The following is a 25,680-nucleotide window of genomic DNA, read 5'->3' on the forward strand; positions in this document are numbered from 1 at the left end:
GGTCGCTTTGATTTTGATAGTTGATTTGATGCTATTTACACACTCCACATCACACCGCCCATCTGCCCACCCACCACGTTACTACCTCCCAGTCCCACCGCCCCCATAAATTAATAAATCCCAGACCCAAGACCGCTACTCCCAGTTCAGTTTCTTCGTTGTCCCAATTAGCTGCATACGTACCTAGTTTCAGCAGCATCTTCCACCCTATTACCACAAAAACCCAGACCAAATCTCGCCCCGATCCCTTTACTCCCCAGCCCTGGCAGCCAAGGACGACTCTACCTCTTCTTAACGCTGGGTCTGGGCTTGCATTCGTCCGGCTGCACCGGGTGCAGCATGACCTTGTTAGGGTACCCAGCTGTGTTGCCCTGGTAGCCCTTGGCCCAATCGTAGCTGATGGCGTACGCAAATATGCTGCCGGTCTTGTTGAACGTCGTGGCAGCAATGCTACCACCGACATTGGGGTACCCTTTCAGCCTATGCTTGGCGTCCTTATCCCAGAAGTGGAATGTGCCATCGCTGCCCGCGGTGCTGAAAGTGCCGTGGACGGGATGGAAAGAGATATCGTTGACAGCATACACGTTGGTGACGTTGCCCTGTGGGGGATCACGGTGGCACTTGAACGAGAAGTTGAGGCTGGGCGGCACGTGTTAGCTTCCTGGACCTTCACTTTGAGGCGAGAGTCGAGATCCCAAACTCACCTAGCATCCTTGTCTTCGACGTATTGAATGGCGCAGCGACCTTCAATACTACCAATGGCGAAGCCCATCGAGTCGGTAAAGCAGCTCACCACCCTCGTTTGCCACTTAAGCGGACTCGTGATCGTCTTGTAGAACTTGGTTGGATCCTTCAGGTTGATGACGTTGATGTATCTCTCGGCTGTCCCTATCACCAGGAGGTCGTTTCGTACGTCCATGGTGTACACACGTTCCTGGCACGTTACGGTCCCGACTGGTGTCTGTTGCCGGAAGTCCCAGTACTTGATGGTCTTGTCCCAGGAGCCTGTCACGGCCATGGGGGTGCCGCTGTTTTCGAAGTAGCGAACGGCGCGAACGGGCTGGTCATGTTGCGCAAACTGCATGGTTTGACTGGTTGCAAGGTCCACCACCTTGCCCTGTTTGTCGGCGCCTCCAGAGATTACTTTTGTGCCATCCTGTGAGTGAAATCAGCAACTGTGAAAATGTGCCAAGCAGACCAGAACCAGAACCAGAACCAGACTCGCCATACCTTGAAAAAGTCCACCGAGAACACCGGTCCATCGTGGTCGTACGCGACTCTTCCCTCCCCTTGACCATTGCTCATGATCTCGTAGATCCGGACCTTCTTGTCCCAACTGGCTACCGCCAACAGATCTTTGGTATCGGCCGGGTTGGGGTTGAAAACGATGTCGGAGATGCTATCTTCTGGGCCATTGGCGAGCGCGACGTCGTTCTTCAAGTCTCCAAGGGTGTTACTCGCCGACGCAGACGACGTGCCAGATGAGAAAAGGCCTGCCATTTTTGGTCGCGGGCGTGGCTACGCCGGAAAAAAAAAACAATTCGCTGTTTGTGTCGAGACTATCGCGCGGTCGATCAAGGCCTTCGCCGGATATCAAAGATAGAATAGGAAGGGAAATTGTTCAGGTGGTTGTAAAGTTGTTCGAGAGATGGGAACAAGTCGCAAAAGTTGACAAAAGATTCCGTCGTCAGGTTCGCGAAGGCAGCTGCAGCACAATCCGACCAGAGAGCAAAGCAACGCGCCAGTGCCTCTCGCCAAGACAAGTACCCGAATGCGTTCACTTGCACCAGCCTCACGAAAGAGCTTGGGTCACCACCAGATTCACTTGCTCTTTGTGGCTCGAATCCCACATGCCCAGCCACAACCCACACACCCCACTGAGAGCACGAAGCCCCACTAAAAAGCTATCTATAAAAAAAATTCCACCATTCCCACTCCTTCTCGCTTTCCTCCTTTCGCAAGCACCCTCTCGCCCGACAAATCGCTATTCGAAGCTCACAAACGGAAAGATTTCCCTTCGGGGCATCTCTTTCACAATCACCACACAGCTTTGGGAGAAAGTCCCCGGACATTGCCGAGCGTGACTTGTCACGATCGGTGTTGCGGAAACGCGCCGCCACAGAAGCACAGCGGCTGATCTCTATTTTTGCCCGCCTTGTTCCTTGTCTTTTTCTGTTTTCATCGCCCGGCCTCATCACACCAAAGTCGACTTTGATTTCGCTTTCCCCCATGAGCTGGGTTACTTGTCTGTTTTGCGAGGCTGGAGACCACATGGACGAAGATATGAGTCCGCGCTCTGTGCTGTTCGGGATGGGCTCGTCTTGGTTCCTCTGAGGTTGGTGGATCGGGTCGATGGTGGGGCTGCCGTGGTGGCAGACGTCGTGGCTGGGAACGTCATGGCGCGGCTGGAGAATTTTCGTCACGATACCACAGATATGCGATTGCCCATCTCTCTCGAAAGAGGGGATGGAGTTACTCGACGGGGCTTATTCTCGGTGCGAGGGGGTGCTTCAACACAAACCTTGGTTACGTTTTGCCTCTGTCGACCTTGAAGGCTAGCCAGCATGGACGAGCCGAACACTCTGGGCTTCACTGGAGGTCACTTTTTTTTTCGTTCCCTGTTGGTTGGTCTGCTTGGCTGCTGGCATCTGGGGGCTTTTGAGGTCTGGGGGCTTTGCAGTCTACATGATGAGAACCACTAAAAGTCAAGCTCTGAGGTGCCAAAAGGTCCCGTTGATGACTTAAAATGCGTTATGGTATCTGACTGACTGTCAAAGATTTTGTTCTTTTTGTTCTTGACATTATTAGATAGAAATGCGCTGTGCTCTAAATATGCAGCGTCTATGCCTTGTGTGTACGAGCGTTGTGAGGCCTGTTGAAGTCTCGCCGTCACCAATTTTCCCAATGCTGTCGTTTCCAATTCCCATGTACGGTTGAAGTCTCAGGAAAGCAAGAACCACATCACTTCTGAAGCTTTTCCTCCTTCTTGCGCTGTTCCTCTTCGAGAAGCTCCCTCTCCTTATGAGCGGCCTCGATGTCGGCCTTCATGCCCTTGGCCCTTTGACGAGCTTCGTAGAGGTCTCTGCTCTTCATGATTCTTTGGACAATGGTACCGGCGTTGACTTCCTCGAATTCGTGGTGGCCAATCTCTCTGTAGATGCCCATCTCCTTGGGAGCCGCGTACACATCCTTTGTGGATGGCATAAATGATGTTGGGCCGTGGTAAACGGCATCGGGGGTGCTCCATGGGAACTTGGCCAAGTACTCCTTGGTAGGCTCGAAGGGGGCGCCGAAGATGACGGCATTGACGTACTAGATGATCATGTCAGTCAGTCGATCTGGAGGAGGAATGAGATGATGAGATGTTACCCTGCATTGCAGAACGCAGAGGCCGCGCTCGTAAATGTTCATGATGGGGTAGTTAACGCCCTTCCACTTGTTGATGACATCGTCGTCGTGGACGCCAGCCGCCACAAACACCGGGCCGTAGTCCTCTCCCTTGCCCTTGCGCTCGTTGACGTTCTGCTCCGAGTACCAACCGTCCCTTCTGGCGAGCTCCTCCTCAGCTTCAACCACCATCTTGAGGAACTCGATGTGGCCGCTGGAGAAGAGGTCGAAACCGCCATCGACGTACACGACCCGTTGGCCAATCTTTGGCCCGATACCCCCAAACAACTTGTCGAACCCATTCTCCCCTGACCAGAACCAAACCTCCACACCGGGCTGCTTGGCCGTCTCATCCGCAGCATACAGCCTAATCCTCTCCTTCATCGCCTCGCCTTCCTTCTTCCTCTCCTCCGCTGTTCCTGGACCCTCCTCGCCCTCGAGCGTCTTTTGCAGCGACTTGATGAAATGCCCCCTCGTGCAAAGCAGCATCCTCCCAACCAAATCGGTAGTGGAGATACTCGGCGTCCGCTTCACTACCTTGAACCGATCGGCCGCCTTGACAAAGCGGTAGCAGTCCTCACCGCTGCCGTCAGAGGTGATGTCGTCGCCGTGGACAACGTACTTGCAGCCGTAGTGGGTGATCCAGTCCAGCTGGGTGACGTAGGGAGCGTAGGGGATGGACTTGGTGACCCAGCGGCAGGCGTCGGTGGCCATGAGGCGCTCCTTGAGGTTCATGACGGTGGGGCCCTTGTTTTCGAGGATGGCCTCGTCCGAGTGGACGCCGACGTAGAGCTCGTCGCCGAGTTGGCGGGCCTGAACTACGGCGCCAGCGTGGCCTATTATTACATCATTAGAGGTGAACGGTAGAGGATGGTATGGGTGTGGGGGAGACTGACCGTGGTGGAAGAAATCAAAACAGCCATCTACCCAGAGACGGCCCTCGAGGAGCTCAGGGGCTGGCTCGCCAGGGGGGTTGACGGGATCGGTGGCGCTCATGGCTGGTGACACAAAAGGGGTATGTTGTTGGGGAGTGTTTGCGTTGCTGGGTGGTGGCCAGGAGTGGTGTTTGTGACTTCAAAAATATAACCGACGGAGTCAAATAGCAGCTACAATGGAACCCAAAAATTGAACTGTAACTAACAAGAGAAGATGTTGTGGAATGAAAAGCACAACATTGGCAATCAAGACCCTAAAGATGTGTTTAATTGCCCAGGAAGCCAATTTGGGCATTGAGTGTCTGCCCCTCCACCCCTCCTCCTCGGCTGGCCCCTCCCCCACCTTCGGTGCAGCGATCTAATGCAGGGTCTCAAACTACCCGCGCTCATCTCAGATCAGGTTGGCCTCTCCGAGTCCCATCTTCGATCACGGGAGGACGGGAAACAGGAGGCAACAGAGATATCTATAAGGTATGGGAAGGGTCGGGAATCCTGGACATGGACCAACCTTGCACCACCATCCATGTTTCAGAAGGGTCGACCGCTGGACAACCCCAACTTGTTCCCCAGATTTTCAACTGCCCTCAACCCAGGGAAAAGACGCGGCCGCTTGAGCTAGCGGTTGATGTGCTGTGACGATTCAACGTCAATGCCCCGACGGCGGCGAGTTCGCGGCTCTGGATTTGACAGACGACGGTCGAAATGGTGTTCAGGCGGGTGCCCGTTCGTCGTCACCTGCATCAGACGGCATGGGGAACCCCCTGGAAACATGCGGCCGCCTTACTCTCCCGGCCATGTGCTTTTTTTGCTACGATAGAGAGAGCTTTGGTAATGGTTTAAGAAGCACGGCTGTCCCTTCTTCGTCTCTTTTCTTTTGTCTCTGTGTATCGTCAACACCATAGACATCACCACATCTTGATATCCAACCCCTGTCGCACAACGCCTACGAACCCTGTCAGCGGAACATAGGGGACTGCTAAAGCATCCAACAGCTCCTGCCGGATCCAGGGCGCTAAGGTATCCCCAGCAAATGGCGGCTCGTTGTTGCCCTTGTGCCTTGCCCAAAGAGGTCATTTTCGCACACATCCCAGGAAAGAGGAAGCAGTGAGACTGTGAGACATGCAGCGCTCGGGAGCCACACCGACGCAGACGGCCGCGCCCTTTTTCGCGTCCCTGTTTGGCGGCGGTCATCACTCGTCCAACTCCAACTCCAACTCCAACTCCAACTCCAACTCCAACTCGCACTCGCACGACGACCCCTCGTCGCTGTCTCCCACCACCAGGAAATCTCCGGGAAAATCCATCAGGTCGCTCTCCCGTCCCACCAGCTCGGGCGTCGACGCCGCCGGTGACACAGGGGCTAGTCCAGCCCGGCAACACAACGTTCTCCACAAGAGCCGCGATCGCAGGCCCTCATTTGGTCGCAAGCCCTCCTTCTCCTTTGCCTCGTCCAGCTCCCCGAAGCGCCGCGCAAACTCGTCGTCGTCGGCCAATGGCGCCGCAAGACCTCCGGCCATCCAGCTCTTCCCCGACACCGACAATCCCGTGCCTCCGCTCCCCGACTACGCCCTCGCCCAGGCCGTGAACAAGTTGTCGAGAGAGACCGACGCCGTGCTGTCATCCCCCACCTCGACCCCTGAGGGCTTCTCCAAGATGCTCAGTCGCACGACACCCGCGAACGGCCAGCTGGCTCCCCCTCCTGTTCTCCAGGGCGGAAGCAGCAGTGGCCAACCGAGCGAGCTGAGCGTGGTGCACCAGCATATTCAAGAGACGGCGAATAAGAGGATATCGACGTTGGACTATCTGCGCAAGGCGTAAGCCCCCGCTCCACTCTCTGCCATCTCCAAACCACATCACTGACACTTGTCCCGTTTTTTTTCCAGCCACGAAGGCCGCATCTACTGGTTCAACACCCTCCTCTTTGACAAACCCGACCTCCAACGCATGCCTTATTTCGATCCCCGCAAACTCGCCCGCCGAGCCACAAACTACCTGCTGCTTGGAATCTCCCTACCAGCAGTGATAGACCTCAACAGCAGCAACGCTGTTGAATTCCTCAAATCCTTCAACACCCTCCTCACAGAATTCGACTCGTTTCAGCAACTCCACTCCGAATCAGGCGCTTCGTCCTCTTCGTTGTCACGAGCGAGAATACCACAGATGTTCCGCCGCGCCGCCGGCCCTGCCAAGACAAGACGATCCTCCAGCGCGACCACGGCGGCGGCAGCGGCGGCGACGGCATCGCTGGCCGGCACAGCAGGGGAGTCCTCCCTCGGAGAGCAGCAGCTCGCTCAGCTGGAGAGTCTGGCGCTCACACCATCAATCACCAACACCTCCACCACTTACCCGGGTGTAGGATCAGGAACGGTCAACGTCACGCATCCAGCGTCGATTATGAACTTTGCGGGGTCCGAGATTGATTTACTTCCCGGGGAGGAGTACACCCACCTGCTCACGCCAAGTCTGCCGTTTGACCCGGACTTTTTCGAGACGTTTGCCACTTTGTGTGATGTCTTGATTGATACGTACACGAGATTGCTGGGGCTGCTGCCGAGTCCGAATCATTGTGGGGGGAGCGTGGCCGAGTTGTTTAGCAAGGCGGATGGGAAGGTGAGGAAGTTGTTGGTTCAGGGGGTTGTGAGGGAGTTTGAGGAGGGGACGAGAGCCGGGGTGAAGAGTGAGGTTGCGAATGTGGGGAAGGTGGTGTTGAGCGGGTTGATGTGAGGGATAGGAATAGGCTGGTTGGAAAGTTGGGGAGCATCTATCTACAGCATGGGTGGGAGGAAGGGTGCATGGCGTTCACGGAAGCAACGTATGTGGTTATTTTTTTTTTGATTTTTTTTTGAAGGGACTGGAATTTTAGCAGAGATATCCTGTTGGCATTTTACAAAGGTATACCAAGCAATATTAGCGTTGAACTCGATGCGCGTTGATAAGTTTTGATCTATATACTCCTGTCCGGTACCTGTGGAATATTGACATCCCATGTGTCATGAAGTCGTTTGATGCTGTCATGTGAGATGGGATATGCCATGTGATGCTGCTTATACAAAGGAAATGACAAAAGGAAGGATGAAAACACACGCTCGCTCGCTGTCCGCAAATGCCACATCACAAAAATCACAACCCCAACACCGACCCCAGCCCCCTTTTACCCCTGAACCACCTCTCCACTTGCCACTTATCACCTCATAATCCCCTTTTATACAACAACACCCTCCTTCTTAGCCTGGAAATACCCCCTCTCCCGATTCCGACTCCTCTCCCTCCTCCCCCTCGACAGTTGCAAGCTATTATTCGGGCTCGTCGACCTCTGAATCTCGCTCCCGACCGCCGTGGCAACACTAGCCATGGCGCTCTGTCCCACCACATTCCCACTCCCAGTGGTTGCCGGCTCGGGGAGCTTGAAAGTCCGGAGATCAGCAGTCGACCTCGTCTGGCTCAGCCGTCTTCTGTTGTCGGGCTTTTCGCTACCCGGGCTCGGGGTCCGGAGCTGGGCGGGGAAGTTGGGGGACTTGAGAGTCTGGTGACTGGCGAGGTGGACCGAGATGATCGCGTTGGTGGCGGGCTTCTCGTTGAGGAGGGACTGCTGGAGGCGCTCGGCGGTGCGGCGGGCGCGGAGGGCGGCGGCTTCTTTTTCTGAGGAGAGGAGTTGGGAGTGGAGGTGGGAGAAGGAGGCGGTGTTGGGTTTGAACTGAGCGGGGTTGGATGAGCTGATGGGAGGAGGGGAAGGGGGTTGTGGGAGGGGGGACGCATCGACCTCGGTGACGTCCGGGTTCGGGTCAGGCGTTGGGTGGTGGTTCTCGGTTGGTGATTCCGCGGGCACCTCCTCGACAGATACTTTCGCTGCTTTTGGCAACTCCACAACAGTCTTGTCGCCATCTTCCTCCTCTTCGGTGGGTTCCGTCAAGTCGATCACCTCCGTGATCACCACCTCCTCCACACACCTCGCCCCGGCCTCAGACCCATCATCACTGTCACTCGAGCTATCCTCCTCCTCCTCCTCCTCCTCCTCCTCCTCCTCCACCACCACCTCTTCTTCCACCCCCCCGTTATCACTCTCCTCGCTCTCCTCCACCAATTTCCCCAACCCCTTCCCCTCCCCCTTCTCACCCACCCCCTCACTCTCCTTTCCCATCATCACCTCCCCCAAACTCCCCACCTCTTTTTCCAGTCCACCAACAACAGGACTGCTAGGCTCATTCCTATACCTCTCCGCCTCCTCCTGCGCCCTCGCCTCCGCCTCGGCCCTCCACTGCGCCTCCTCCTCCTCCGTCCTCATCCAGTACCGCCCCATAGCCTTTTGATTCTCCTGGTGCCGTCGCAACTTCGTCGCGCTCTTCAGCACCGTCTTGGGAGCCGTCTTTTGCGGCCCCGGGTCATGCGGAGAAACATAGGTGATTGTCGACTTTGACTTTCGTTTCACTGGCAGGAACCTCCGCCCAGGGCCGACCTCCACGCGGTGGACTGTCGCTTTGGCGAAGCGGACGGTGGACGGGGACATTGTTCTTGCTGGGGTGAGGAGGGGGGATGCCGGGGGAGAGTCGAGGAGGGGGGTTAACGGGGTGAGAGGGGGGGAGAGGGAGGGAGGTTTCTCAGAAAGGGGCGGGGTTTGCTGTTGTTCTGAAGAACTGGAGGGGGAGGGGAGAGGGGAGAGAAGGGCTGCGTTGAGGGTTGGGCTGTGGGGTTGCTCCCCCGGCCCCGGGGGGTCGAGGAAACGGGGGGTGCGGCGGGCGTTGCCGTCTGGGCTGGAGACGCGGAGGATGGATTTGGGGACCATGGTGGAGGTTGGTGGTGGAGGGGATCTGATGGACACGTGTTAGTCTTGGAACCTGTCCGCGTCTGAGAGATGGCAACACTCACTTTGACCTCACCACACTTCCCACCAGAGTGGAAGCCTGACTGAGCCGTTTGGCAGCCTCGGGAGCTGTCTTGTTGACCTTCTCCAAAGACCCATTCTTGCTTCCAGACTTTGTCGACTCTTCCGACCGCTTCGGATCAAGATTCGAAAAGTTTGGCTTTGCGTGCCTTGCCTTAGCACTAACTGGATCCTCCAACCCCATGAAGCCAGAAAATGAAAGCTTCCGTGACATTGATGCCGGACGTGCCTTCTTCTTGGTGGTGTTGTCCCTGTTGCTGTTATCCCAACCTGTGCCAAAACTATGGCTATGTCTCCGTTGTGGCTTTGAAAGGCCTTGGCTAGGGGTAGCTGTGTGTTGTGTGGCAGTCGACGATGTGCTGTTTGACGACGACGAAGACAACGACGACGAGTTTGATATGATCGATTTGGGGCCAATCTTGGTCTGTAACCCAGTCCATGAAAGAACAGCCGAGTGGACTGATGAAAATGAATCCTTCCTCTGAGGCCGGCGCGCACCCTCCAACCTATGCTTTGTCTCTTTGGTATCGTTCGACATGTTGATGGCGATGTAGCTCGGGGATAAGGGGCAATAAACACAGAAAAAGTGGGTTGACGAAACACACCACCATAAAGAATTGTTTGCAAACGGGGTCAAATATAATTGTATTGTCTACGGAAGACAATTGATCCCCTAAACAAAAATAACCAAGCCGGACATGTGCCGATTTGGAGTCGAGGTAGTTCAGGCATGGAGTTGGGCCACAAGGGCACCACATCGCGAGCTGCGCGGGACCCAATCACGACGGCAGGACGCACATCATGCAGTAATCTGCTTCCGTGCTGCCATCTGGCAGCACTAGACGGGACAGGGTCATTTACCCGTGGCTGGGGAAACAGGTAAGAGCTGTCTGAAACTGGTCTTGATGGGGCTTCCTAGCGTACACATCGTATTCCTGTAGACCAGAGATCGAGATTCTGACCACTGGGGACGACATACAGACAGCCCAAGATATCGCCCCAAGAGGTCATCGCCAACAGCACAGAAAACTCACTGCCACTGTTCTGGTACTCGGCCCCAAGGTGTGTGGACTACCGGGCCTGAGGCATGGCAGATGCCAACCGGCGCTAAACAAGGGAGAAGGTGAGTTGGCAACAGCTGGCGTCGACAGCGTGTCAATGTCGTGCGGGCGGTTGTTCCTGCTGGATGGAGTCTGTCTCAGGATGAACCCAGAGCGCTGACATTGGTAGACAGGAGATGAGATGACGCACGGCGCCGGGTCAGATCCGAGAGGCTACTGGTTCAGGACGAGGTGAGGAAGCCAATGCTCAAGTACGCAGAGACGCATGGTGTTGTTCAAGTTGGGACTTTTGAACGTCATGGCGATAGATGTCAATCCCCGACGGAGACAGCTCGTGATCGTCCAGCTGATATGACATCCGAGTATCCCGGAAATTGATGCCAAAAGAGATCCGATCCGATCATGATCCGGTCACACGAACGGAACCGAGAGATATGCCGGCCTACCAAATCAACGGAAGGGCGCCTGGTCAGGGCCAACAGGAGAAGGCTGACGGCAGAAGCGTGGGAGACTGTGAAGGTCAGCACTTTTACCCCGCGGTGTAACAGATCACCCCGCATCATCCACCACAAGGGAAGTTGGGGCCATGGGACCTTTGCGACAGGGCTTTGATTGGTTGGATAAGGGAATCTTATCGATGCCCCAGGTACGGATAGCAACGGCTGTCCTCGGTCCAATTGGTTCTAAAGCTCAGGTTCCGCCAAAAATGTCAAAAAAATTCCATGGCTTCCGTTGCGACACCATCATAACCACCGCTTGCCAACGCGTTGTATCGGTCTTCTCTCCCCTGCCATTGACGCAATCTTATGCATCAATTCATTCCAAGGGCGTGACGTCCTTCAAATGGGTCCGATGTAGCAATCCGAGATTCGTGCGGCTTTGCTCTGCGAAGTCGGCCAACCACCGCGAGTCCCACCGCTTTGCGACTCATTCGTTCGTCCCTTTCGGTGCTCCGTGGTCCACCTCCTCCAATGAGTCAGGAAGCCGTTTCTTACCCAGCGCCGACTTTTGCCCCTGCGCCGCTGCCCGTTGAGCTCCGGTGCTCGGAAGGGACGGGGTGTTTACCCAGATTATCGGTGTGACGTGCGTCTGCAGGCTGTCGTTTAAGGGGTCCAGTGCGCCGGAACCTGGATCCGACCCTGAAAATGTCGAGAGAGAGTCAAAGTATTTATCATGGATGAGACGAAGTCTCACGGCCAGTCCCGGCTGTCGACGGCGAAGGGCTTCGGCACTAGATCCCCGACTTGATAGCCAAGCCGGCGCTCGGAGCCCACGCTCAACTTTTCCTGTTTGCTGTTCCACGCCTTCCGCTTGACCATGTGGATATCCTCCCGCCAGGGTGAGGCTCCATTGGACAATTGGTGACACGGGACCATGATAAGGAGAATACCCTGGGTGACCCGCCACTAGCTCAAACAAATCCAACCTTGAAGGATTTAAAGATACCTCTGTCCACCCTCCTCTGTCCCCTGGCTACCGTTAACTGGCTTCTTTCACCTTTCATTGTGACTGTATTCCTCCTGGCTCACATATTGAAGCAAAGACAGCAACGCTCTTTGTTCTCCGAGGCCGAGTCACCCCGCCAACTTCCTCCTCTTCCGAATAGACACACATAAACAAATCCTCCAACATGACCGTCCCTCAGAAGCGCCCCGCGGAGGACCTCACCGTCACCGCCCTCGACAACAGGATAGCCGAGGAGCCCGCTCTCAACGGCCACAGCAACGGCGCCAACGGCCATGCTGTTTCCTCTCTCCCTACCCTCGACGCCTCCAAGATTACCATCACCCGCGCCGACCCTAATGCCCGCACCGTTCCCACCGAGGCCGAGGCCAACTCTGGCAACGAGACCATCTGCACCGACCACATGATCACCGTCTCTTGGACCGCCGCCAAGGGCTGGGCCAACCCCGAGCTCAAGCCCTACGGCCCTCTCTCCCTCATGCCCACCGCCTCCGTTCTCCACTACGCCACCGAGTGCTTCGAGGGCCTCAAGGCCTTCCGCGGCTACGACGGCAAGCTCCGCCTCTTCCGCCCTGACTGCAACGCCGAGCGCATGCTCATGTCCACCCTCCGTATTTCCCTGCCAGGTTTCGACCCCAAGGAGCTTGAGAAGCTCATCGAGATTCTCATGTCCGTCGACGGGCCAAAATGGCTTCCTAAGGAGAGAGCCGGCTCCTTCTTGTATATCCGCCCCGCCGTGATTGGCACACAGCCCCAGCTCGGTGTCCAGGCTCCCAAGGAAGCGCTTCTTTTCATCACCGCCAGCTTCATGCCGCGCATGGATCTGCCTGAGGGTGGTATGAAGCTGCACACCAACCCCGAGGACATGATCCGCGCGTGGGTTGGCGGCTTCGGTTATGCCAAGGTTGGTGCCAACTACGGGCCCAGTCTGTTGGCCACTGCCGAGGCGAGGAGTAGAGGTTTCGGCCAGATCTTGTGGCTGTATGGACCTGAGGGATACTGCACCGAGGCTGGCGCGAGCAACTTTTTCATGCTCTGGAGGACAAAGGAGGGCCAGCTCCAGCTTGTCACGGCGCCGCTGGATGATAAGCTGATTTTGGACGGTGTGACGAGACGCAGTGTGGTTCAGCTTGCGCGGGAGAGGCTGGCGGGTGAGCTGGAGGTTGTGGAGAGAAAGTACACTATCGATGAGGTGCTTGAGGCGGATAAGGAAGGAAGGATTGTGGAGGCTTTTGCGGCTGGTACTGCGGTATGTTCTTTTCCTTATCCTCAAAAACAAGTTCTGGAAGTTACGGTTTACTGACGTGATTTTTTCTTGATTTTTTTTGGCAACAGTTCTTCATCTGCCCCGTCTCCGAGATCCACCACCGCGGCATCGACGTCAAGATCCCCATGGGCAAGGAGGGCAAAATTGGCCACTACACTGCCAAGCTCAAGGGCTTCGTCGGGGACATCATGTACGGCAACGAGCAGCATCCTTGGGGTGTTGTCATCCAGGAGCAGGAGTAGAGCGGTTTGTGTTTGAGGAGCATTTTGCATCTGCATCAGCATTTTGGAATTTCAAAAAGAGAGAGCAGGGATACCATAAAGGTGTCGATATGGGATATTGAGAGTGAACAGAGCAAAAGCGGGCGTTTGGGACAAGGGAAAAAGAGCAGGGTTCTTGTTTGGCATTAGCATCGTAGCTGTTGGACTGGTTGGGACAGGAGGTTAAACTTTCTGTCTATTTTGAAATGGATAAAACCATTGAAAAATTCTCAGTGCCTTTTTTTAAATGCAGCTGTGGTGTGGATGTTGTTGCTGAGTGAGGGAGGTGGTATTTGTTGTCGCCTTGGCTTGGACACTCGGATCCTACGTAAATGCACACCTAGCAGTGGCAAAGCAGTGGTCATGATAAAAAAAAACGATTGTTGATTCAACTCATCAAATTCACCGCTATCAATGCTGGCTTTCATTTCTCAACTCCAGGTCATCCAGACCTAACAACCAAACAAAGAGGGTATCATATCTCAGGGGGTATCCGGTTTCTATCCCCATTCGTATCCCATCATCCCGATCAACCCAGGTCAAGTCATTCATTCGTTCCGATGCCACTGAAAACAACCGCGATGTCCCTCAACTCAAGAACTTCAAAAAAATCAACGCCTTTTTTTTCTGCCAAAATATGCCATGTCATTACCATCGTGAGATTAACCCGTATACCTCTTCCAACATCCGCTTCAACACCCCATGCCATTCCAAAAAGGAAAAAAAGGAAAAAAACGAACGCAATGCAATTATCCCCTTCCCACTCAAGAAGATCAATCCTTCAATATCGTCAAATCCAACCCAGGAATATTCCTCTCCCAGGGCGGTATTGACCTTGCCGAACTCCCCGTTCTCGACCTTACAGGAGGTGGTTTCTCCAGCCCTCCCCCTCCTCCAGCAGACATCACCGTCCCCTCACTAGAACTCATCCCCTCCGTCTCCTCCCCCTGTTCCTTCTCTTTATCTTTGTCTCCCTCGTCATCACTCCCCCTTCGCCCACTCTCCTCACAATACTCCACCTCCGCCCCCCCCCTCCTCAACCCCTTGAACCTCCCCAGTATCCCCGCCCCCTTCTCCCCTCCCTCATCACCCCCCTTGGCTTTATCCCCACCATCCTCCCACCGAACAACAAAATCCACCATCTCCCTCCCATCCCTCACAGCCCCGAGCAGCACCGGATACGCCAAACACCCCCCCAACAAACACAGCACCGGTATCCCCACAGCCAACTCCACACTCAACCCGCCCCTCTCCCTGATAGCATAACTCACAAACGGCCAAAACATCGGACCCGACGCCCCCATGGTCAACCACGCAGCCGCCCTCTTCGTCCTCTCCCCCTGCCCCCTCAGCCCAAGACTAAAAATCAAAGGCCAGATGGGACCCTCGCAAAAGAAAAACAACATGAGCGGTATAGCCACCAAGTTAGGGTTGCCAGTGTGCGGAAACACCAAGATGACCAACGCAAAGACCGCAGAGAGAAACACGCACAATGTCAAAACCGTGCGGGGTTTGGGGACGAGTCGGATGTGAGGTTTCGAAACGTTGAGGTAGACCACCCCCGCCGCAAGAAAGCGGGAGAGGGCAAAGGCTGTGTGGGCGATGAGGAGGTAGTTGAGGATGGAGAACTTCAGCCCCTGGGGGCGGTAGTCCGCCGCTCTTTTGGCTGTTGCGGGGAGGGAGTAAGACGCAAAGGAGCTGAAGAGCTGGTGGAAGTAGACCGACATGTTTTCTTGGGTGGCGACGTAGCACCATTGGGCGAGGACGGCGAAGAAGATGGTCCAGTTTCGGAGCTTGAAACCGCCCAAGGAGCGCTTTTTTGGTTCGAGGGGAAGCTTGGAGGCTAGCTCGGCGAGTTCGCTGTCTGATACCTCGGGGAGGGGCATGTAATAGAAATAAAGTGCGAGGAGGACCGAGAGTAAAGTGACGCCGAGGTATGTCCATTGGACGTCAATGAGGGTTTGGGACATCTCGCCGTCTTCTAGTTCGCCGTGGCTTTCTTTTTCGAGGTTGCGGAAGAAGACCTTGTTGGCGAGAAGGCCGGAGAGGACGCTGCCGACTGCCTGGACGCCCTGCGCGAGGAGGAGCCTCAGATCTCCATACGCCGGGGGACCGCACAAGATCAAAAAGGGGTTGGCGGCTGTCTCGAGGACTGCTAACCCGAACCCGACGGCAAAGGAGCTGACCATGAATCCCCCATAAGCGGTCAGGACTGCCCCGGGCCAAAACATGATAGTGCCCGTGCCATAAATGAGTAATCCCACAATAAACGTCGTCTTGAACCCCCCTATCGCCTCAACACCCGGGCGTTCCTTTCTTCCAGAGCGGCGGTGCTCGTCATGCCGTAGCAACCACTCCCCAACAAGAAGCGGCCCAGCAAAGTAACCAGCCCCAAAGTACATCGACGTCAAGCCCAAAGTCTGAGCAAACGACATCCCCGCCACATCGGCGATGACATTGTTAAGCGTGTTGAGCAGGCCGTACGAGAACCCCCAAATGAAGAAGAGAATGCAGACGATAGTGCAATACTTGAACGATTCGGTGGCGTTGGTCCGGATCATGCTCTTTGGCTTCTTCATATTAACAAAGCCAAAGTAGACGGCTGTCGCGGTAGCAGCCGAGTCTCGGTGGGGAGGCGGGACGTAGTTCATGCTATGGGCCATCGACACTCTCCTAGACGAAGGTCCGCGAGAACCCGCGGCACCGGCCAAGAAATCTCTGATGGAGATCTCTTCCGACGACCGCTCATCTGGCGGGGTGATGACAAAAGCTGGGGGATCAGCTTGCGTAAATGGCGAAGGGCCCACGATGTCGACTGGAGCTCCCTCGGCGTTTGCCAGCCCATCAACACCAGCCCTATTGTTATCGTTGTTGTTCTTGAAAGGCGACGGCTCATCCCCCGTGAGCGTGGTGCTCCGCCTCGTAGCGTTGGGATCATACAGCATAGCCGGCAGAATCCTAACAATCAGCGGCTTGAGCGTAGGAATACACGCACACGTAATCCCCACGTTGACCTCGACGGCCGACCACATCAACGAGAGCGACGCATTCCATGAAAACGAGGGACTCTGTCCGTAGAGCGCCTCCCTGTTCGAGGAAGGATTCATAGACGTGATGTCAATCGCTTTCTGTAAGTAATAGATACGCACCACATCCACAATCGTCACAAAGATGCCGAGAGAGAACGTCAGGATCAAAATGATCTTTTGCCTCGGCGGCAGTCTCATGCTGGTCAACACCGGGATTGGCAGCGCCAGGATCGCCAGGTCGGTCGTGACGTTGATAGGAGCCGAGCAGATGAATTCGGTGAGCAGGGGAATGCACCTGATCATCGGGGTGTTGATGTCCCACGCTGCCGCGATGGGGTGGCACTGAAAGATGTTCATAAATGTCAGAATCACCCCCGCCAGGTTCACCACGCCCAACACGCCCCAGGAAGCCATCCTAAGAATCTTTTGCGTGTTCTTCGCCAGCCGCAGATAGAAGATTAGGACCGAGGATTTCGTCGCCATGAGAGCCGGGTTCTGCAGTAACGTCAGCCACCATCTTGTTCGCCCTTGGGCCAGTGTTGCTCACATAGAGAATGCTGAAAACATATTCACACATCTTCAGCCCAGGCATCTTCCAAGCCTCTACATGGTCCCCATGCCTTCCTAAACCCCTCATGGTTCCAAAAATGATACTCAGACTCAAAAAGACGGTGATCAGCCACGCCAGCACGATGATGTAGTCATCAGCCCCGAACCTCCTGACTATCCCGATTCGCGACACCATCCTCGCCGCAACAAAAACCGACGCCAGCGTCAGCGTCGCTGCCGTCACCGCCAAGACCGCAGGTCCCCGGTCGGCGTGCTCATCTTCCCCTTCTGCCTGTGGTACGCTGATGTTGTTGTGTTCGGCCTGTCTGTAATGGTGGTAATGATAGAGTGTTGACATGTTGGGCGACGGGTGACGACCCTAAGTCAGGGGTCCAAGGGGTGCCAACTGAATGATGTCAAAAAAGCCACGCCGTCTCGTTTGAGTACAAGGCTGGCTGGCGTCGCTGGCGTCTCTCTGCGCGCGTGCAGATACACGCACGTCGATAAATAAATAAAAAGCCGTTTACTGTATCGTCGATATCGTCGTTGCTGTTAATGATATTGTCGACAGTAATATCCTCTCCATCTCTCTCAACAACCTATACAAAAGTTGGAGCTTGGGAAAGGTCTGTCCCCCCAAAAAGAACAACCCCAGCGGCCGTAACAACAGCAGCAGTAGACTACCGTTTCCGTCTCGGCAGCGTCGACAGCAGCACTATATTCTCGTTGAAGGATGATGGTTGTGGTCGTCGTTGGTGTAGTAGCTGTACAACCCTAACCGCCATCTCGAATCTCTGGCAGCGGTTCCTGTCAAGTCTGTGCGTTCTTTGACACAAAGCTGACACCATGCCACACAATCACCGGTAGAACGGAAAGAAACTCGTGTGCGTCCTTCTCAATCAAGCGGAATTCGGATGGCAATCAAGTTCCTGTGCCTGTCCTGTGTCTGAGTGGGTGGTGTTGCGACTCGGCAAACGTGTGAACCCAGGGTAACCGTTGTTTCGTGCAAAGTGCCGAGGCGAAAGAAATCGTTGCCAAAACAGTATAAAATATGTTTGATGTGCTTGATGTGTGAAACAGGCGTACTTTCTCTCCCACTTCTCACCGTTCTGTCCGTATGATCTAATGATATTTGGCTCTCGGTATTCGGATTTGGATTTCCCTTGCTTTTTCTCACCCCCTCCAGGAACTAATTCGGGTAGTGGTAAGGTAACTTTCAAAACAGGTGTCCCCCTGGCAGGGTGAAACCAGTTCACCGTGTGGTGTTTTGCAGGGCCATGAGTCGTGATAGCAAATATATCGCGGGGTGTGGCGGGATAGACAAGACCCCTGCTGCAAGTGTATGAGGGTAGGGTTCAATATTAAGGTTTTTACAACCACCAGTACCGATGTGCCTCCTTGGCCAATGACATCAAAGCCTGGGACAAATTGTCAGAATCGAGCTTCGGTGAAAAGAGGAACGAATCGATATCGTCAAAAAAGAAAAAGGCCTCGACGCCACAAAATTCTGTGATTTGTGACCTGTGCGTGTGTATGTGTGCCAGAAGACTCGAGCAGAAGCAGTAAGAAAAAGCCAAGGTGTGTGGAGTGGCGGTGGTATGGGGAGGTCGGCAAGTAATAACTTACAGCAAAAAAGATGGGGACGAAAGCGAGAAAAAAAACCTGCTTATATCTTACAACAATTGTTATGATTATGGATATCCTTTTTTCAAAGATTTTCCCCTTGTGCATGGATGGGTCTCCCTCCTCATAAAGTGTAATAAGTATCCAGCAGCGAGTGTGTGCCCGGATTTGCAACTTTTCCATTACCACTCCACTACTCACCGCTTGCTCTCTCTCTCTCGGCTCCTCCCCCTCACTCTCCATCTCTACAACTCATACGAGAAATGCCGTTATGCGAAGCACTGCCCACTTTGCCCCAGCTTTTTTCTCATCTTCAATGGCCCCCAGCCTTTTTGCTAAACCTTAAATCCTTCGCTTAACCCATCACTCTTGCGTGAATGATGTGATAAACACTTTGCCTGCCCTTTTCCTGAGCGAGACAAAATTCCACCCCTCCTTCAGAGGAACAACTCCCCTCTCCCCCAAGCCACCAAACTTGATAAAACCCGCATGATGCAAACTCTCATCCTATTAACTACCCCTTCAATTCCTCACAAGGAGGTCAGTGGCTTTCCCACCACCCCCCATCCGCCTACCTTTTCCCTAATCATCCTCCCGCCGCTCCTTGTTGGTCATCTGTCTTCGTTGTTGTCAGGTTGTCAAAAGTCTGGGCAATGACATAACCCACCCCAAACCACCCCAACCCTAGCAAGCACGTGGACCAATCACCGCCCCCTTTGGCTGGCAAAGTCCCCGACCGCCCGGCTCCAAAGCAGTGTCTTGGCAGAGCCCTGTGACACATTGACCATTCAACCGAACATCGCGCGCCGCCGCGTTGCCGAGACACTCTCCAACCTCAGAACAACAACCGCATCGTTAATTGCTGTATGTAGCGGCGGCGATCCCCCCCCTCTCCTCCTCAAATGGAGGGGCAACCAAAGCAGCAGCCCAGGTACGCCCATGATAAGGGTTCTTTCCAGTAAAACAAGAACTACTTGAAAAATCCCGCCATGCCACAAGCTTTGGCGAGCGGAATACAAAACCTAGATCTCGCTTCCCTCCTCACGTTAATTGGCTCTGCTATCGGTGCCTGAAAGCTCCTCGCCCCAGCGAGTCGGAATCTGCCTGCCGGCCTAATAACAAAAAGTGCATGTTTGCCTTATGTATGAAGAAAGCCTGGATATTTTACCTCGTTTGAGAGATGTGCAATTCTTGCCTGAGGAATAACGATAAGCAAAAAAAAAAAAAAAAAAAACTCCTCACAGCGCATCATCATCGTCGGTGAGAAACCAAAAGAAACAAAGTGAAAGTTTCAAAAGTAGCTCCTCTCTGGTCCCGCCAGCGATGACGTCTCCTGCGGAACCCATCGTTGTGTCATCCAGGGACCAGGGCAAGTTGCTCCGCTGGTGGCTGCTTGTGAAATGCTATCGATGTTGTTTCACTTTCTTTGCTGACCAGACTCCCGTGCCTGGCCACTGAAGAAATAGATTCTGTACAGACAGGATGACAGACATATGACTTCCTGTCCGCCCCCTTTTCCGGAAAAGTCCACCCTTCCAAACACCACAACAAAGAATTCCAACCGTGGCTATGACCTCACGGATAAACATCAGGTGGACGCACCATCACCAGCCTTGCCGTCCCTGTTTGCTCAATTCCAGAAAAACCACCTATTCACCGCCCAGACTTTCTTTGTACAGATATGGGTATCTTTCCCGATAATTACAACAACGCCCGGCATGACCAGACAAGCAAGCATCTCATCCAAATGGCGTCAACTCCGATAGTTCTACCCAGTATTCGGCGCCCCAGCTAGGAAAAAGTCCAGCTCATTACCCGTACCCATCACAGACTCATTTTCGGCCAATTGTTCGAGAAGGCTGAGAAAAGGGTCTTTTTCATCACCTGCGGTGCCCGCAGTTCCTACACTTTCGCTTGGCGTAATCCCGGTTGGGCTTGTCACCATCGCCCCTTTTCCGTTGCCTGCTTCTTCGCCGTGGTGCCACGGTGTGGGTGTCGAAAAAGTGTTGGTAGGGAGCTCACCAAACATCGGGTCAAAGCCTTGGTGTGGGCCGCCTGTGCCCGGTGTTGCGGGGTTTCGATATCCTGAAAAGTTGAATGACGGACTGAATAGGCCGCTCGACATGCTGCTTAACCCAGCCGGGAGTTCGCCAGGATGCCCTCCTCCCATTGAAAACCCACCCATTGCGTGCGGTGCGCTTTGTTCATGCATGCCGTGGAATCCGCTCGTCAATGAATGTGGTGTGTGTAGCATATTTGGCGACTGCTGCGACGACATGGACGCTGCTGAGAATGAGTGGCGATGGGCACTGGATGGTGTTGACAACACTGGTGCTGTTGCCACTTTCAAACTGCTGTTCAAAGATAAAAGATTGCGTAGGTCTGGCCTCTTCCTGCCCGAGGACGCTGTATTCTTTCTCTTGAGGTTCGGTCGAGATGGCCCTGCATCGCCCGCTGTGAGGCGCGGCGCGTAGAGATCTTGACCAGTGTACGCATCAGCAGTAAAGTCGACAACCACATCCGAAAGGTTCAAGTTGGCGGCATCAAAACTAAATGCTTGGCCTCCCGGGCTGGTGGTACCCGAGTAACGATCAAAAAAATCTTCCAGATGGAATACCGGGGACTGGCGCATGGCGTTGCTGTTGTGGCTCTTGACAAGTCCCGAGTGAGCATTGTACATGCCTTGTAGTGTCTCCCGTTGATGTTGAACACTCGCCCAGGCATACCGCAGTTCACTTAGCTGCTGCATCTCTCGCGAGAGAAACTCCGCCGAGGAACTAAACACATTCATCTCGCCTGTATTTCCCACCCTGCTGTAGTGAGCGCCGTGTATGTGGACTGTCCCTGCTGTGGATATACAAAATCCAACAAATGCCGGCCATTCGATCGATGCTGTCCGCTTTCCGACCTCCACAAGTTCTGCGATAGCGTTCGCATGGAGGAAACACATGTTGGTGGCTTCTATCTGCCATGACTGGTGCTGCCCTGTCCCAGTAAGTTCCGATAGATCGATCGGTAGAAATGGTCGGTATATAAGGCAGTGAATAAGATGGTAAACAAGCTTGCTCAATACAAGCACGGTGGAGTCAGGCTGGCCAAAAAGTGAATCCAGGCTTGAAAACACATCCTGCGTCCCGGATGCCCACACATCTAGATCTTGGCGGATCTTTGAGAGATTGGATAGAGAGTGCCATGGAAAATGCGAATCTCCTTTGACGCCCCCAGCTGCCAGGTACTGGTTTGTTGTTCCCAAGATGCGACAAATGTCGATGAGCATGCCGCTGCTTCCTTGCGCTTTCTTTCCTGTGCCCTGTAAATATTGCAGATTGGTGTAGCTCTGAAAATAATCCCCATCGGCCGGTAGCGACCCGGGAACGGGCAACCACGACGGGAGCCTCAAGATGATGGCTCTATCTGCGATCAAGGAAGGGCGTTTTGACCCGCAGGCCATGAACCGGTCGAGCAGATAGCAGCTCCAAAACAATTTTCGTCGTGTCTCTCGCTCGGTTGGCGTAACTCGTGCGTTGACGTCCATCTCTCTGTGTAGTTCGAGTGCCATGGCCATCCCAACCGCACTTGCTAGTTCTAGTCAGCTTCAGTACACAGGCACTGTCACGGCATCAAATGCGTACTCAGCAACATGTATGCCCTTTTGCCTTTGCCAGCCGCAGTGAATGCGGTGACCAGCAGCACGAGCGCCTGTAGGGCATCGACTGACGGCTCATCTGTGTCGATTTCCAATCTCGACCGAGTGGCATAGTCTTCACTGAGCTTTACAGCTGACTGATAGCCACTGGGATGAGGGGTATATCTATGATCGGGGTCAGTCGAGATTGCCGCGGGACAGATCGGTGGCAGTAAAGGCGCTCACCTCGCTGCTACCGCAAAAATGGCATGTATGAGATAATCAGGAGCTTGACTGAGTTGTCGTCGTTGCCTCAGCGTAGATTCGTCCAAGATATGAAATGGCTTGTCATGGAGGCGACTGAAGTAAGTATCGAGAAGATCATCCGGCTGAACCTCAGGGGATGGCGGGCTAGTTCAACAGCGAACTGTCAGATTTCTCCGACCAACAACGCAACAGGGATAGCCAGGGCAAGAGTAGCATACCTCGAGTCTATTGGTGAGAAAATGGCTAGGTCGTCACTTTCGTGGCTAGCCTCACTTGGTCCCGCTTGTTGCTCTGGTTTGTCATCTGTTTTTGTGCCTGTTGTTGCTGTTGGAGACACCGACTCATCAGAGATATTGATAGGCGGGTTTTCCGAGGTGGAAGCCTCGGGGTCTGTCTTTTTTTCTTTCAGTCGAGCCTCTAGCCCGTCGACTCTTTTCAGTAAAGCTTCCAAAACATCTGTTTTGGGCCCCCTTTTCTTTGGAACAGCATCTGTAGTGATGATGAGCAATGGGCCAAGGCAACGAATGATTGAATTAACCTACCGTATACACATGGGCACTGGAAGACCTGGCAGGCTTCACAGGCAGGTCGTAGACGGTTGCATTTGATCTGGTTCCATTCGCCCTTTATCAATCTCCGACCTTGAAGTTACCAGAATGTGTCGTGGTGCCTTGCATACCTTGCGTTTTCGACACGATTTGCAGTTCATAGACTCTCGTGGCTCGTTACTCATGCGTCGTGTAGGCAGTCGTTCAATGCTGACCTGTGGCCGTGACATTCCTGGGGGATGCATTCGGGGCAGCGCAGCAACCGCCCCCGGGTCGTAGGCTTGTGCCATCATTCCTGTCAGTCTGTGGAGCGGGAGATCGACTGGTTTCCTATATGCCGACTCCAGGTGCCCCTTCTCGGCATGTTCTCTCCTTCACCAATGTGTATATATGGGGGGTGAGCCGACAAGAAATATCATGTAAGTGGTGGCGAGAGTATTCGCTAGGTGGGGGTTGTCGTTAGCACAGTGAGTTTTCCTGGTTGATGGCGAGCCTCGGGCGTCGTCTTGGGAAGTTCGACAGGACGCGAAGAAGGGAAGCTTGACAAGTAGGTGGTCACCTTATGGCTGGAGTGGTTGGCGAGATAGTTAGTCGATTTTCTGGGGTGCATCAAAGTGAGCCGCCCCCGCAGACAGCGTAGCACAGCACAATAAACTGGGGATCGGGGAGTTTGGTAGAGAGGGAGGGTCAAGTATGGGACGAGTAATTGGTCAGGGGCCGGCTTGTCAGACAGGATGATGGGGCGACTACCCCGGATGGAAGGTTTGATTCTGGGGAGTCCCCCGGGTGGAAGACAGGGGAGGCTACAGTGTAAGTACCTAGGCAGGTAGGCTTAGAGCCGAGGACGGGAGGTGTGTGGCTATGAGATGGATTGTTGGATCGCCAGTGAGTGAACGGATAACTCACATTCACCCTCCCCATCTAGAGCTTGATCCTCGGCCCTTTTTGCTGAAGGAAAACACGATGTCCATATGATGATTGGGCGGCTGTCTCCGAGCATCTGAAACTAAGAGCGAGAGCCGGCAGTGGCCGTTTAAAGACGAGATGTCATAAAGATAAATGTGACCGAGGATGATGTCGAGGCCTGAGAGCCAAGGAAACCATGATGTTCAATTCCCACAAGAGAAGGTAGCAGTCCAACCCAGCGGGGAGGGGTCAGTGGACAGATGTTGGCCAACACTGGAACTTGAGAAGGCACGATATGTGTGGTGCGGGGAGGGGACGATGCCGGTGAGTTGAAGGATGAGTGGGGTTGGAGAAGTGGGAAAGAGCTCCGGGGAGTTGGTGGAGACGATACACCTTACGGAAAGCTGTGTTTTTCGGGAATTCAAGTTTATCCCTAGGCGCTGCCAAAAGCAGAATGGGCTCCCAGTTACAGCTTGTCCTTGCCCCCTTCATCCCATATCCCTCCCGTCCTGTCCAGCAGTTTGGTGGTTCAATGGAGTTTAACAGATTGAAAAGGGATGAAATTTCATCCTTGATCCCTGTATGTAACGGCGGCCCCACAGTACCACCTCCGCAACCGACGGCTTCAGGGCCCGCCATCCACAAGCCGTTGCTCTCCACCCCAGGGTCACTGTGACCACTTCAGGACGTCGACGACCTTGTTACTCTTGATTTGTATTCTTTAAACGCGCACCTTTTACCACTTCAAACATCACCAGAAAATCAATGTTCTTCTCTCAACTTATTTACCGCCTCCAAAACAGCGGTGCCCAAGAGCTGTCAAGGGTCCTTCCTTGTCTTTCTTTGGTACCGTGAAGTCAAGATCCAACTGTGATTCAGGAACGATGTCCATTGACGGGAACCCGATATATGAGGGGAGTATTCAATGCTTCCTCGCCTCTATCCCGTCTCGACTTAAGCTCTCTTCCACGGCAATTGTTTCTGGGGGGCAGGCCACAAGCACAATGTGACGCAGCGTGACCGCTCGCTGGGCCTCTGGAGCCGCCTTCTGTTTATATACTGACGCTTTATTTCTTATTCTGGTCGAGATCTTTGGGCTAAAGCTGTGCGTCACAGTGAGGGTGCAGCGACAACTTAGGGGTCGCAATATCCTGATGTTTGCCGCGCCAATTACAGCTCACTGTTCTACAGTAACTGTTGATCTTGCCCGGCTGGGCTTTCTATACCAACCATATCAGCCAGGTATATCCTAGCCGTCGTCAATATCGAGACTGTGTCCCGGGTCGCTGCACCATGGGAGCGAGACACCCGAAGTCGAATACTTTCAAGTCCTCTTTCCGCATTACATACAACGACGGGGACCATGATACGGCCGAGCCTGCTGTTCTCAGGAACTGAAGAGCGTTGAAGGTGCCGTTCGCTTAAGCAGCAAAACCCGGAACCCCCTGCAACCCGCGACCTTCACCAAATCTAGCCCCTTGCAAGATCGGGCTCTGGTCCCTAACGGTCGGCGATCCTTGGCAGTCTACGGACGATCGTCTCCCGAAATTCAACCCAGCTTCCTCGCCTCTTCCCTCACCTCGACCATGAAATCACCTCTTCACCGCATCACCACTTGCTTTCATAACACCGCGAGCTTCATACTCTGGCGTAGCACTCTTTATGGAGCTCTCAAGCAGCTTTGCTCCAGTGACCGCTTCAGGTTGTCGTCAGACAGGTACACTTGGTCACATTACACCTCCCCATTGCTGTTGCATGGCTGGGGATAGCATCAAGAATCATCATCATATTGTCAACTACCGGAAATTCGGAACCGAGACTATTAAGCAAAGACCGGCATACCAAACATGACATGCCTCGATTCGGGGCCATTTAAGCTC

General features: G+C 54.2%; 8 protein-coding genes across 8 annotated transcripts; 3 read left to right on the top strand and 5 right to left on the bottom strand.

The window, feature by feature from the left end:
* Positions 1-159: 159 nt before the first annotated feature.
* Positions 160-1,774, bottom strand: GLE2 (RNA export factor gle2). The gene is made up of 3 exons (XM_062887896.1): positions 1,231-1,774; positions 705-1,156; positions 160-639 (listed from the first exon to the last, which is right to left on the bottom strand). Exons 1-3 carry the CDS (start codon positions 1,498-1,500, stop codon positions 282-284), a joined length of 1,080 nt encoding a protein of 359 aa, XP_062746072.1. The 5' UTR covers positions 1,501-1,774; the 3' UTR covers positions 160-281.
* A 148-nt stretch (positions 1,775-1,922) lies between these two features.
* MUQ1 (choline phosphate cytidylyltransferase) lies at positions 1,923-5,201 on the bottom strand. The gene is made up of 3 exons (XM_062887897.1): positions 4,284-5,201; positions 3,370-4,223; positions 1,923-3,312 (listed from the first exon to the last, which is right to left on the bottom strand). Exons 1-3 carry the CDS (start codon positions 4,381-4,383, stop codon positions 2,962-2,964), a joined length of 1,305 nt encoding a protein of 434 aa, XP_062746073.1. The 5' UTR covers positions 4,384-5,201; the 3' UTR covers positions 1,923-2,961.
* On the top strand, positions 4,661-7,468 carry QC762_209950 (uncharacterized protein). The gene is made up of 2 exons (XM_062887898.1): positions 4,661-6,136; positions 6,206-7,468. Exons 1-2 carry the CDS (start codon positions 5,442-5,444, stop codon positions 7,044-7,046), a joined length of 1,536 nt encoding a protein of 511 aa, XP_062746074.1. The 5' UTR covers positions 4,661-5,441; the 3' UTR covers positions 7,047-7,468.
* QC762_209960 (uncharacterized protein) lies at positions 5,320-11,647 on the bottom strand. Its single transcript, XM_062887899.1, has 2 exons — positions 9,186-11,647; positions 5,320-9,127 (listed from the first exon to the last, which is right to left on the bottom strand). The coding sequence occupies exons 1-2, from the start codon at positions 9,737-9,739 to the stop codon at positions 7,525-7,527; spliced, it is 2,157 nt and encodes a 718-aa protein (XP_062746075.1). The 5' UTR covers positions 9,740-11,647; the 3' UTR covers positions 5,320-7,524.
* On the top strand, positions 9,874-10,285 carry QC762_0042420 (uncharacterized protein; the record flags this gene model as incomplete). Its single annotated transcript, XM_062883383.1, has 2 exons — positions 9,874-10,080; positions 10,183-10,285. Exons 1-2 carry the CDS (start codon positions 9,932-9,934, stop codon positions 10,283-10,285), a joined length of 252 nt encoding a protein of 83 aa, XP_062746076.1. The 5' UTR covers positions 9,874-9,931.
* Positions 11,648-11,892: 245 nt separating the features above from the next.
* On the top strand, positions 11,893-13,484 carry QC762_209970 (uncharacterized protein; the record flags this gene model as incomplete). Its single annotated transcript, XM_062887900.1, has 2 exons — positions 11,893-12,975; positions 13,062-13,484. The coding sequence occupies 2 exons, from the start codon at positions 11,893-11,895 to the stop codon at positions 13,233-13,235; spliced, it is 1,257 nt and encodes a 418-aa protein (XP_062746077.1). The 3' UTR covers positions 13,236-13,484.
* Positions 13,485-14,026: 542 nt separating this feature from the next.
* QC762_209980 (uncharacterized protein) lies at positions 14,027-17,189 on the bottom strand (the record flags this gene model as incomplete). The annotated part of the gene is made up of 2 exons (XM_062887901.1): positions 14,027-16,777; positions 16,830-17,189. The coding sequence occupies 2 exons, from the start codon at positions 17,187-17,189 to the stop codon at positions 14,027-14,029; spliced, it is 3,111 nt and encodes a 1,036-aa protein (XP_062746078.1).
* Positions 17,190-20,222: 3,033 nt separating this feature from the next.
* Positions 20,223-24,306, bottom strand: QC762_209990 (uncharacterized protein; the record flags this gene model as incomplete). The annotated part of the gene is made up of 6 exons (XM_062887902.1): positions 23,026-24,306; positions 22,889-22,955; positions 22,565-22,835; positions 22,326-22,490; positions 22,087-22,265; positions 20,223-22,033 (listed from the first exon to the last, which is right to left on the bottom strand). The coding sequence occupies exons 1-6, from the start codon at positions 23,185-23,187 to the stop codon at positions 20,223-20,225; spliced, it is 2,655 nt and encodes an 884-aa protein (XP_062746079.1). The 5' UTR covers positions 23,188-24,306.
* Between the last annotated feature and the right edge of the window lie 1,374 nt (positions 24,307-25,680).

Source organism: Podospora pseudocomata (genome assembly GCF_035222375.1).
Source record: "Podospora pseudocomata strain CBS 415.72m chromosome 2 map unlocalized CBS415.72m_2.2, whole genome shotgun sequence".
Lineage (NCBI taxonomy): Eukaryota > Fungi > Ascomycota > Sordariomycetes > Sordariales > Podosporaceae > Podospora > Podospora pseudocomata.